The 13,204-nt window shown below is 42.0% G+C and overlaps 1 protein-coding gene across 1 annotated transcript in view; it reads left to right on the top strand.

Annotated features, from left to right (window-relative positions):
* The window catches only part of Rnf216 (ring finger protein 216), a gene marked incomplete in the record, with an annotated part of 154,686 nt that overhangs the window by 43,623 nt on the left and 97,859 nt on the right, over positions 1 to 13,204 (top strand). The window contains 4 exon segments of the mRNA XM_013521126.1: positions 1,752 to 1,866; positions 7,086 to 7,225; positions 10,522 to 10,572; positions 11,779 to 11,916. Coding sequence (XP_013376580.1) covers positions 1,752 to 1,866; positions 7,086 to 7,225; positions 10,522 to 10,572; positions 11,779 to 11,916 — 444 coding nt within the window.

The raw sequence follows: 13,204 nt of genomic DNA, 5'->3' as shown, positions 1-13,204 counted from the left end.
CAGGTTACAGATTCCCTATGATGAATGTGGTCATTACGTGTATCTAAGTTGTATCAATAAACTTAATTTAAATAAATAAACTGTATAGATTATTTTTTAAAAAATAACTTCGGTTCTCTAAAGTGGTCATTATCAGGGTCTCCGTGTCCTAGGCCTCCTGGATTTAGCCACATGGCTGTAATGGTAATCTTGGTCTCTGCGGAGGTGACTGCCCATCTGTGGATCCAACCTCTGCCAGGCTCCAGAGCCTGTGTGGCACCAGCGTACTCATTGTAGTGTTACTAAAAGAACTTCGGCCATGTCACAGATTTTTTTACATTTTTTTTATTAGTACTTTATATGTATATGTTATTTCTGCATCCTCCGTTCTGTGTCACTGATTTTCATGTCTGTTCTTGTGCCTGTACATACTGTGCCATATATGTCCTAAAAGTCTTACCAGACTGTATACTTAACTCTCAGAAGACATAAGTTGCTGTTTGATTTATGAGTCTGAGAGGAAAGTGCAGACAACTGAATGAACACTGTTCTTGGTCACCTGTTCTTCCTAGAGTCCTCTGAGGTTTTTGAGTTCTTGAGGGTTCTGGAGGACACTGGGATTGTGGCTCAGTGGGAGAATGCTTGGCTGGCATGCACTATTTCCTGGGTTCCAGGCCCAGCATGCACAAGGCACAGGGTTCCACTCGCAGTGCTGCGAAAGAAGTGTACCTCCTTCTCATGAGCGTCTAGTGGAGGAGAGTGGCAGAGAAATGATGAAGACAGCATGACAAGTGCTCTAAAATTAGGTGAATCAATCCATACAAGCATTAGGAAAGAAGTATCATTTGAGCAGAGTCTTGACAAAAAGATGTTTTCGCCAGAGGAGAGATTTGTACAAAAGCTAAGAGCTGGGGTATGTAGACTAGCAGGCCTCAGAGAGAAGGAATTCTCCTGTAGTTTAATTCTATCTGTTCTACTTAACTAGGCTATTAGTCAGTAGTAACAGAAGTTACTAATATAACTATCATAGTAAAATTTTGGAGACTCCTTTAATTTATGTACCACATTTTTAAAGCTAATTTCCTGACAGGTACAGATTAAGTTGATACTATGTGGAGCTTTCCGCCTGCTGTTAGAAGCAATAATAAATGAAATAATGACTCCTTTAGGCTGCCACTCAGGAGCCTCTACCTGTGTCACCACCATTCAGGAGCTCTGAGTTCCACTGAAGTCTGATTCCATGCTGATAAGTGGCACCTATGTTTTAATTACTCTTTTGTGAAACACAAATTATGATCCTGTCTGACTTCCATTCTTAGATTCTTGCAAGCAGCCTAAGTTCAAAGGTGGAGTAACTAGCTTTAGGTAAAACTTGGTAAATATTAGTAGCCTTGCAGCTGAGTATATGAAAGGGTAACTTCAGGGCCAGAGATGTAGCTCAGCAGCACAGCGCCTTGCTTGGCAAGCACAAGGTCCTGAGTTCAATTCCTAGTTCCAAAAAAAGTGTAACTTTAATATTCGGTAAGGCAGCTGGGCGTATGGCACACACCTGCAGTACCAGTACTCAGGAGTCCAAGGCAGGAGGATTGCCATGAGTTCCAGGCCAGCCTGTGCTACATAGTAAGACCTTGTCTGAAAAAAACAAAACACAAACAGAATTCTGGTAAGCCATAAAGGGAGGAACCCAGCATTGTGAGTGCAACTGGGGACTCAGCTAAGTTTTACTTTTTTGTTTTCCATTTGCAATAATCTCTCCCTTTCTCAATTTTTAGGCCTTTTCTGATGCCATTAAAAAATGGCAGGAACTATCACCAGAAGCCAGTGGAAAAAGGAAAAAGAGAAAAGAAATGAATCAGTATTCTTACATAGATTTCAAATTTGAACAAGGTAATGGCAACAGATTTTGGGGCCACATGGAAAGCTGCAGCAATCCCCTATCACTGAAGGAAGTCATGTTACCTACTGTCTATAGGGGGCCCTGGCCAGGCCAGGGAGTGACTGACAAGGATGGTTTTTAGAAAGTGGCTGGTTCCCTTCTCCCTCCTTTGGATACATCCTGATGGGAATTTTGTGCAGTGGGTAAGAAAATTCACATGTGAATGTGGGAGAGTGCTTGCTGTTATGCTTGGGAAAGACTAATCTTGAAGGCCTGATGCAAATTAGTACCAACCTGATAGTTGCTTGCTTACCAAGGCAGGCTCACTTTCACACGAACGAGCATGGCTAATAGCGTATTCCTCTAAGACTGCTGATGAAATGACTGCTGAGAGCCTTTTCAGCTCTGATCCCCGCCAAACAGTAGACTTGAATTGTAAAACAGATTTCCTCCAAGTCACTTGTGTCCAAGAAGAGTTTATATAACTTTTTCCATAGGTTATGTCACGGATAGAGGTACTTTCCTTTCTGTTTCCTGTTTGTATCCTGTTACATGTGTACATAGTTAGGAAACTTGATTTCAGATATGACTAAGAAGCGCCATGTGATAACTGTAGAGTTAGGAAGCATTTGGATTTCTTGAGTCCTCAGAGTCTGTATTCTCCTCTCCTACCCCTGTCTTCTGGTGTCCCTCTCCTAGTCAGTGGACATCAGTCCACTTCCACTGGTCTCCACAGAGTGAGAAAGCAGAGACAGTGTGTAGCTAAAGTAACCTACAGATGAAACCAGGCATCCCTACTATGTAGTCTTACAGTCTTTGCTTCTGACTTTCAGTGGTGGAGAAAGAAAATTGTCCACCTCCTTGTTGGTCAGCTCCATCTTTTACAGAGTCCTGTCAGGCCAGAAGGTACCTCCCTCACGTTGCCTGCTGCAGCTGCAGGTTGTACCTCTGAAAAGGTCAAGGTCTGTTGCCTCTCCATTGTCCTGATGGCCCTTCTCTGGCTCAACAGTGGATCCTGGACAGTGGGGTACAAGACCTTGTACTCCAGCTGATGCTTGTGACGCAGAGACAACAGTGAGCTTCAGGCTCTGCTCTTTGGTCCAGGCAACCTAAGAAGTACTTCATAGTCAGCTTACTTGTCCCTGAGGTGGGAAACAAGGCAAGGACATTTTATATTCACTGCCATTCACATACTACTGGAAGTACTACCCAATGCAGTAAAGAAAAGAAAGAGAGAAAAAGTACAGATCTAAAAAAAAGGAAGGGGCCGGGTGTGGTAGCGCGTGCCTATAATCCCAACACTTGGGAGGCTGAGGCAGGAGGATCATTGGAAGTTCGAGACCAGCCTGGGTTATAAAGTGAGCTCAAGGTCAGCCTGAACTGCATAGTGCATAGTGAGACCCTGTCTCAAAAAGACAAAATCAAATTAAATTAAAATTTAAAAAAGGAAGAAATCTGGCTCTGGATACATAATTGTCTCCCTAGAAAACTACAAGGAATCCACTAGAAAACTAGAACTGATAAGTGAGTTTAGCAAGGTTTCAGAGTATAGCACCTACCTACCGAAAGCAGTTGCATTTATGTATACAGTGGTGCCTCAGTTCATGAACTTAATTCTTACGTCTTTTTTTTTTTTTTTTTTTTTGGTTTTTCTCCGGTACCGGGAACCGAACTCACGACCTTGCGCATGCCAGGCAGGCGCTTTTGCCTCTGAGCTAAATCCCCAGCCCCCATGAACTTAATTCTTTCCATGATTCTGGTCACAGACAGTTAGATGAGAGGTCAACATTGACCCTAACTGTTGAATTTGGTTCAGTTTCCACTTCAGTTTGTGACCAGAATTGTGGAAAGAAGTTCGTGTACTGATTTGCCAGTACACTAGCAATGAACAAGTAGAAACCAAAATTTAAAATACAGTGCCATTTATAGCATCTCCAGAACTGGATATTTGTGTGTACATGTGGTGTGTATGCGGAACCCAGGGCCTTTGTCTTTTTTGGTCCTTTTTGGTTGTTTTGGTTTTTTTGTCTTTTTGAGACAGGGTTTCACTGTGCAGTTCAGGCTGGCCGTGAACTCACTTTGTAGCCCAGGCTGGCCTCGAAGTCATGGTAATCCTCCTACCTCAGCCTCCCAAGTGCTGGGATTACAAGCGTGTGCCTCCATGTGAGGTTTGAACCTAGGGCCTTTGAACTGAGCTACATCCTCGTTCTGTTTGTTGTTGTTTGTGTTTTGAGATAGGGTCTCACTAAGTTGCCAAGGCTACAATCCTCCTTCCTCAAGATTACAGGTATGCACCATCTCTCCCATGTCAAAAAGACCTTTTTAAGAAGATGAAAAGACAAACTACAGATTGAGAGAAAACATTTGCAACCACATCTCTTGACTAAGGACTAGCATCTAGAACATAAAGAACTCTGAAAGCACAGTACAAGAAAAATCAATTAGAAAGTGAACCAAAGATAAACATATCACCAGAGAGAACATACAGATGGCAGATACCCAAAAAATGTGCAGCATCATTAACTGATGAATGCAGATGAAAACCACAGTGAGATACCACTGTACACCTTTTAGAATGGCTAAAATAAAAAGTGATACCACCAAATGCTGGTAAGGTGCAGAGAAACCATCATTCATATGTTGCTGGTGTCTGATGGCCATTCTGCAGGACATCTCAGCAGTTTGCTTTAAAGCTAAGCATGTTGTACTCCTGAATATTTATCCCAGAAAAGTAAAATTTACCTTCCCAAAAAGCCTGTACATAAACATTCGTGGCAGCTTTATGCAGATAATCCAAAACAAAGATGTTCTCAACTGGTGAATGGTTAAACTGTGACAACTATAGCACCACCATGCCAGGGAAGACTGGGTTGGTTTGTTTCGTTTTTGGTGGTAGAGGGAATTGAACTCAGCCTAGGTAAGCACTTTACCACTGAGCTACAACGCTAGGCTCATACCGTAGACTATTACTTAGCAATAAAAAGAAACATTACTGATGCGTGTACCAAGTTGGATAAATCTCCAGAAAATTATGTGGATAAAAAGTTAATTTTACAGAAAACAGAAAAAAAAAGACTATCTCAAAACAACAACAGGGGCCAGGGATATAGCTCAGCAGCACAAGCACCTACCTGGCACAAGGTCCTAAGTTCAATTCCCAGTACCAAAAAGAAAAAGTTAATATCCTAAATAGTTTACCAAATATTCCTGAAATGACAAAATTACAGAAATGGAAAACAGATTAGTAGTTGGCAGTGTCAGAAAAGGTTGCTGATGGAAGGAAGGATATGTGTGGCTGTCAGGGCCACCAAAGGGATCCCTTTGGTGTTCTATATGGACACTGTCACTGTCAGTATTCTGGTGGCAACACTGCACTATAGTTCTGCAGCTTGTTATCATTCAGGGAAATCTGAGTAGATTTCTGTATTTCTTACAACAGCACATAAATCTGCAATTACTTGACAGTTTACTTTAAAAACCACATATCATCTTAGCACTCGGGAGGCGGAGGCAGGAGGATCACCTCGAGTTCAAGGCTGGGCTGGGCTACATCGTGAGTTCAAAGTCAGGCTGGACTACATGGCAAGATCCTGTCTCAAACAAAACAAACGAACCAAAAAATACAGAGAGAGAGAGAGATACCAAAGCACATAGAGGGAAGGAAAAGATATTATAAGGAAATTTGTAGGGCCAGAGATGTAGCTCAGCAGCGCAGTGCCTGCTTGGCAATCACGAGGCTCTGAGTTTAGTTCCTAGTAGCAGAAAAAAAAAAAAGGAAATTTGTATAGACTTAATTGCATTTGGTTATAAAATGCAGGAATGATAATGAATGTTACAATTTTAACTTAAAGACCTGAGTTAAAAAAGGAATAATAAAGAGCAAAACTTAATTTTTTCACTGAAGCAGGTAACATTTATTGAGTACTTAATATGCCAAACCCTTCCAAAATGTGTTACATAGATTGATTTGTGTTTCAAATAACCTTGTGAGGTAGATATCCCATTATTATCACTTTGTGAATTAAAAAACTGAAGCACAGGGAGGTTAAGTAACTTGCCAAGTGGTACATAGCAAATCATAGCCAAGCAGGGATTCCAGCCCTGGTGATTTAACTTCAAAGCCAACTGTGCTTTACTGTTTCCGTAAAAAAAAAAAAAAAACTGGCTAAATTTTTAAAACTTTGTGAGAATAAGAGAAAAGGAGAATAAAGACAACATACATCAGAAAAGAGGTACAGTAAATATTGTTAAAATCAAGAGGTTATTAAAACAGACTGGTGGTAAATAAGTTGAAAACCTGAACAGCCTAGTGTTCTAAAACATAAGTTGCCAAATTAATGGAAGCAATGTCAAACCTGAACAAACCGGTTATATACCTGCTGTTTGCTATTCTGCTGTCTTTTATTCTAAATATTATTTATTGTAGTAAATCTAGGCACTCTTTGGGCTTTTCTGTGATTTTCAAAATTAAAACGCTTACACACCTTGTGTTCACATCTACTGGAAGCGGCTAAAATTAAAAAGCAATGACACCAGGTGTCAGCAAGCATGGAGGGCACATGGAACTCACGTATATTACATTCATTCACAGGGAAAGTATAAATTGGAATGACTTTGATAAACCAGCATTATTTTCTAAAGCTTAACTGAGCATATCCCATGATTTGGCAGTTCCAGTCCTTCAACTGAGTTGCAGACACATATTCACCAATAAACAGCTACAAGCAGCTCTATTCATAGTAACCATAAACCCAATGTCCTTGTTGGAAGAATGGGTAATAAACTGTATTGTGATCCCTCAGTTAACAAACTTTATTACCTACAATTCTGGTTACAAACCAAATTGGACAAGAACTGAGTCAAATTTCCCCATCAGGTCAGTATTGAATTTAACCATTGAGTTTGATTGGGTTCTCATCTACTTTGGTTTGAGAGCAGAATTGTGGAAGGAATTAAGTTCATGAACCAAGACACCCCTTTTACATTCATACAGTACACTACTGACAGTGTAGCAGAGCTTTCCAATTGGAGCATAGTGGGAGAGAAGGCAAGGACGGCCAGAGGTGTGTGGTACATTAGGAGCTATGAGGGGCACAGTCCTCTGGCAATAGAATGGTTACAGGAGGAGTCTTGAAATTACCTCTGTGGGGAGCTGAGCATCAGAAGGTGATACCCTGGATTCCTAGCAAACAGTTGTCTATATGATTTTGCACTGTTACATATCTTCTAGGTGACATCAAAATAGAAAAAAGGATGTTCTTTCTGGAAAATAAGCGGCGACATTGTAGGTCCTATGACCGGTGTGCCCTCCTTCCAGCTGTGCAGCAAGAGCAGGAGTTCTATGAGCAGAAAGTCAAAGAGATGGCGGAGGTAGGAGGACATGCTCTGCTCTGGGGATACATTTCTGCAGGTCTAGCTTGTTCACTGTTAGGCCTTGGTACCAAAACTAATATCCTTTAAAATCTCCCTTTCACTGCTCTGTTTTACCCTGGGGTTTTGTTTGTTCGTTTGTTTGGGAGTGGTGGTGATGGTGGTACGCTCAGGATCAAACCCAGAGACACTTAAGTGCATCTCAAGCTCCAAGACTTTTCTTTTCTTTAGACTAACTAATTACATGACAGTTAAAAAAAAAAAAAACTGGCCAGGCATGGTGGCACATGCCTATAATTCCAACTGACAGCTGAGGCAGGAGGATTGCCCTGAGTTTGAGACCAGCCTAGGCTACAGAAGTGAGTTCAAGGCCAGCCTGCACTACACAGTGAGACCCTGTCTATAAACAAATACATATATACATACATACATACATAGAAAGAAAGAAAAACTGGGTTTTGTAATGACAGTGGCTAAAGTTTAATTTTATAAACCAGATTGCTATTAAAGCATTTTAGTTGAAGATCCGTAACATCTCTTTCACGTCCCTCAACTCTGTTGATGGAGAAAAGCCAAAGAGGGATTGGATACATAGGCTGTTTCTTAATTATCTTCCATACCAGCAGCTCTTGTGTGACTCCAGGTCCTTAGAGACTCTAAGGTAGAGTCTGTGAGATCACAGCTCTGCTATAATGGTGCTAAAGTATTACTCGCTTGGTTCTGCTGTGTTGAATTTGCATTGACAGAACTAAACGTGTGGATACCTTAACAGGAATCCAACTACTAGCACAGATTGTCCTCACCCCCAGCACTCACATTTGTTTAAACGCCAGTTTCACACAAAGGTGCCTTTGATAAAGAAGTGTTACTTTATAAAATTTTGACCCCTGAAGACATCTTTTCCATATTTTGTTACACAAAATGAAAAGTATACATAAAGTTTTCCTGCTGCACATGAGCAAGTGATGCTTGTCTTGAACAGAGGCATTTGTGTGACTGAATTGAAGCTGGCTAAATTAGCCTGTTCTTGTGGGGTTTTTTTGGTTTTTTTTTGAGGGGGTGGTTTTCTACTGCAGAACACGTTTTTTTACTTGAAAAAATGACTTACAGAATGATGATGAATGGCTTTTTTTTTTTTTTTTTTTTTTTTGGTCTTTTTGAGACAGGGTCTCGCTATGCAGTTCAGGCTGGCCTTGAGCTCACTTTGTAGCCCAGGCTGGTCTTGAATTTGCAGTGATCCTCCTGCCTCAGCCTCCCAAGTGCTGGGATTACAGTTGTGCGCCACCACGCCCGGCAGTGATGAATGGCTTGATCCACTGGTGGTATGTTCATGATAGTCCCTTGCGTGACTGTACCACTTCTGCTACTCGTGGTAAAAACCACCTGATGGAGCAGTCATGTGTGTACTACCACTGGTTCAAGCCGGCAGGAACATGTTAATCAAAATTGGTTATTTGGCAGACATTTTCTCAAGCGAATTAAGTGACTTTTTTTTTTTTGGTTCTGAGGATTGAACCCAGGGAGCATGAGCTGCATCCGTAACCCCACACACAGTATTTTTATTTCCCAGCCCTTTCTTAAAATTTTTATTTTGAGACAGTCTCACTACATTGCCCCAGCTGGCCTCAGATTTGGAATACTCCTTCCTCAGCTTCCCATGTAGCTGGGATTACAGGTGTGTGACTCTGCAGCCAGCTGAAATGGTTATTTTTAACCAGAGAATCACATTTGTTAATGTTACTGTTGATCACATCGCAAAAGTATTTAAAGATTTGGCAAACTGGTGGATGTTAATCATAGTCATTACTCTTCTTTATGCCCAAATTGTCCCGTCTCTGGCCAGTGGCAGCCCTTCAAGTTAGTCCCTCTCTCCTGACCCCAGTAGTTTCTGACCTTGCTTCTGGAAGGGCAGGGTGACCCAGATTCAACTTCTGCATTCTCTCACCTGGACCTAGAATCAGTAGTTTCTCTGGAGCCAGGCCTGGTGGTACACATTTGTAATCCCAGCACTGGAGAGGCTGAGGCAGGAGGATTGCTGTGAGTTCAAGGCCAGCCTGGGCTACATAGTGAGTTAAAGGCCCGCCTAAGCTGCGCAGTGAGATCCTGTCTCAAAAAGACCAAAAAAAAAAGTTTCTCTGAAACTGCTTTATTTTCTCTCCTGGAAATTTTATGCTGAGATTTCTGTTTAAAACTTGGTTTATAGGGAGGTTTTTTGAGGGGGGAGGGAGGTTTACTCTTTCATTTTATGTTTGTAATTCTTATTTTTTAATGCTAAAAATTAGGAGAAAAAATAATACAAAATTAGCCAGGTGTGGTGGCATGCATCCCTAATACCAGCTATTCAGGAGGCTGAGGCATGAAGAATGATTGCTTGGGGTCAGCCTCAGCTACATACCATAGTAAGACCCTGTCTCTTAAGAAAAAGAGAGAAAAGAAAAACAAAATGAAAGAAAAAGAATACAAACTCAGAATGAACTATGCTATATCTTAAAGTCATTTGATAGCTAGTCATTGTCTCTCCAACATGTTCTCTTATTCCCTCAATATTTTAACCTTGCTACTATTTCTTGTTTTGTTTTTTTGTTATTGGAGTTTTTTTTTAATCTTTTCTTCCTGTACCAGGAATCGAACTCAGGACCTTGTGGTTGCCAGGCAGGCACTTTGCCGCTGAGCTAAATCCCCAGCCCCTAACCTTGCTACTTCTTGTTGGCTTATCTTTCATGTAGAAGCAAATACATAAACGTATTTTTATTTACACTCTTTCTTACCCAAAAGTTAGTGCACTCTTCTGCCCTGCTTCTTTTCACTAGTGTATCCTGGTGATCATTTCCCAGGAGTCCACAGAGATTTACACCATTGTCCACAGCAGCAGAGGATACTCACTTGTTTTCCTGTTGATGGGTAGTCAGGGTTTTTCCCAGGTCTTTTCTCTTCGCAAAAGATGCTGAATCCTTGCCAAATCCCCTCCCTCATGGTTGTAGGACATGTAATATACAAAAGTGCTGTTGCCCCATAGCCTCAGCAGCAAAGTATGTTGTCAAGCTTGGTTTTGGCCCATTTAGTCTTTTGTTTGCTTTCACTGTTCTTTGCTATTCAGCAGTGTTTTGTGTATCAGTCTTTTCCCTTATTAACTCTGAATATTTATTCTCGTTTTAAACTCCCAAGCTATGTGAGCAGATTCCAACCAACAGTAAACTCATGTTTATGGAAATAAATACTGAATGGTGTTGTCGTCTTTACTAAATTCTAAATTTGTGTCTGAAAGTGTGATTTTGTTTTTGTTTTTTGTCCCTCAGCATGAAGACTTTTTGCTTGCCCTGCAGATGAATGAAGAACAATATCAAAAGGTACTTGGGAGTCTCACCCAGTTGATTTATCCAGGGTGCGTGGAAGGGCTTTTCTTTAATGGCATTTCAACGACAAATGTTCCCTTTATAATCTCCTTTAGTCTGCTGAGTTGGCAGCTGACCCAGCTTGCTATCAGGAACATGAGTTAGTGCAGACACTCTTAGAACCAGTCTGAGTCAGAGTTGAAAGGAAGGTAGTGATGGAGATGTCCTTGTTAAAGACCATTGCTGGGATTGCCGGGCGTGGTGGCCTACACCTGTAATCCCAGCACTCAAGAGGCTGAGGCAGGGGGATCCTTGCAAGTTCAAGGCTAGCCTGGGCTACAAAGTGAGCTCAAGGCCAGCCTGAACTGCATAACGAGACCCTGTCTCAAAAAGACCACTGCTGGGAATCCACTACATAGACTGCTAACAGACAGTTTAGAACTCAGCACTCTGGAGTTGAAAGAAAGTGCTATGTTTGGCCTTGGGCTAGTGGCTTTCGGAGTGGTGTCTGCTGGTGTGGACAGTGTCCTTTCTAGCACGAGTAGGAACAGGCAGGTGACTGGATTCATAACTTCAGTGAATAAAGAGATTAAGGTCTGGTATGTTCCTTGAGGTTGCTGCTTTAGTGAGCTTTAGTAGTCCTTAAAATGAAGCTTGGGCTGGGTAACAGCTCCCTCACACTGCTGTGTCATAACATCCCATGCCACTTACCCCTTATTTGTATAGTAGTAACAGATAACTATAGTTTCCCAGGGCCAGGTGTGGTGGCGCACGCCTATAATCCCAGCCCTCCGGAGGCTGACGCAGGAGGATCATTGCGAGTTTGAGACCAGCCTCGGCTACAAAGTGAGCTCAAGGCCAACCTGAACTGCATAGAGAGACCCTGTCTCAAAAACACACACACAAAAAAATTATAGTCTCCCTAGTGCCATGCAGTGGATGAGTGCGATGTGATGGCTTTGTACAAAGAATTGCTTCAGTGAATACACAAAAAATGTAACTGTTCACTGTCTTTAGCTCTAGGTTAATGTACTGATATGCTGAGCTAGGTTTAGCTAGAAAAACACTGCTCATTGTTATTTCATGGCTCCTAGGGGTCACTTTTGACCTCAGAATGGGTGGGGGCTGTGGAGATGTGAGAGGTGTCACCCTTCCTCCCTCCTGTCCCCCGTGCGTGCTCAACGTGGCCGTGGGGCTCACGCGTGTCTCTGGCGGCTGCAGGACGGCCAGCTGATCGAGTGTCGCTGCTGCTATGGGGAGTTCCCATTCGAGGAGCTGACTCAGTGCGCGGATGCTCACCTGTTCTGCAAAGAGTGTCTCATCAGATACGCCCAGGAGGCAGTCTACGGGTCTGGAAAGGTAAGGACCGAGAACTCGCCACACACGGGCACCATTCAGATGCTGCAGTGTCCATATTAATACATTTTCTGGGTTGTAGAATTCTGCTGATATGTTCACGTGTGCACGATCTAATTGGTGTAATGATATTTCTAACACAAGCAGGGTGTTTCCAGGGAATGGTGGTGGAATGCTGCCATGCCCACATGTGAGGCCCCACGGGGTACCCACTCGGTCCCTCACCTTGCTGTTCATAGACTGAAGATGAACTCAGAAAGTGAGGACCTTCTTCCTGCTGCAGCATATGAGAATGCGTTACAATTTTTTATACATATTCCAAAGGGTATTATACTTGAATTAGAGTCTTTTCGGGGCTGGGGATTTAGCTCAGCAGCACAGCGCCTGCCTGGCAAGTGCAAGGTCATGAGTTTGATTCCTGGTACTGGAAGAAAAACAAAACAAAACAAAACAAAAAAACACGAATTAGAGTCTTTTTTTTGTCTTTTTGAGACAGGGCTTCACTATGCAGTTAAAGCTGGCCTTGAACTCACTTTGTAGTGAGTTGTACCTCCTGCCTCAGCCTCGTGAGTGCTCAGATTACAGGCATGCACCACCATGCCTGACCAGCATACATACATATTACAAAAACTAGTTTTATACAAGATTATATTTATCTGAAGTCAGTTTCTCTTTTTTATTTTATTTTATTTTATTTTTTGTCTTTTTGAGACAGGATCTTGCTGTGCAGTTTAGGCTGCCTTCAGCTCACTTTGTAGTCCAGGCTGGTCTCAAACTCACAGTGATCCTCCTGCCTCAGCCTCCCAAGTACTGGGATTACAGGTGTGCTCCACCACTCCCGGCTCAGTTTCTTTTTTTTAAAAATACAGTCTTTATTAATGCCTGTTAAATTTACAAAATACTGTGTTTCAATGTGATATTTTCATACATATATTTTGAGCATATCCATCCTCCATTACCCTCCCCTGCACCACCTCCCCCTGCCTCTTGTTCCCTACCCTTTGTCTAATAATAGTCTCCCTTCTGCTTTCATGTTATCTTTTTTAGATTCCACATATTAGGGAAAACTCGCCATACTTGTCTTTCTGAGTCTGGCTTACTTTTCTTAATGTGATGATTCCTGTAAATGACATAATTTCATTCTCCTTTATGGCGAAAGAGTACTCCACTGTATATATGTTCCACGTTTTCTTTATCTACTCATCTGTTGATAGGCATCAGGACTGGTTCCATATCTTGCCTTTTATGAATTGTGCCACAGTAAATATGAGTATGCAGGTACGCTGTAATA

Source organism: Chinchilla lanigera, unplaced genomic scaffold, assembly GCF_000276665.1.
Source record: "Chinchilla lanigera isolate Chin_1 unplaced genomic scaffold, ChiLan1.0 scaffold00059, whole genome shotgun sequence".
NCBI lineage: Eukaryota > Metazoa > Chordata > Mammalia > Rodentia > Chinchillidae > Chinchilla > Chinchilla lanigera.
This window is presented reverse-complemented; position numbering and strand designations above follow the sequence as displayed.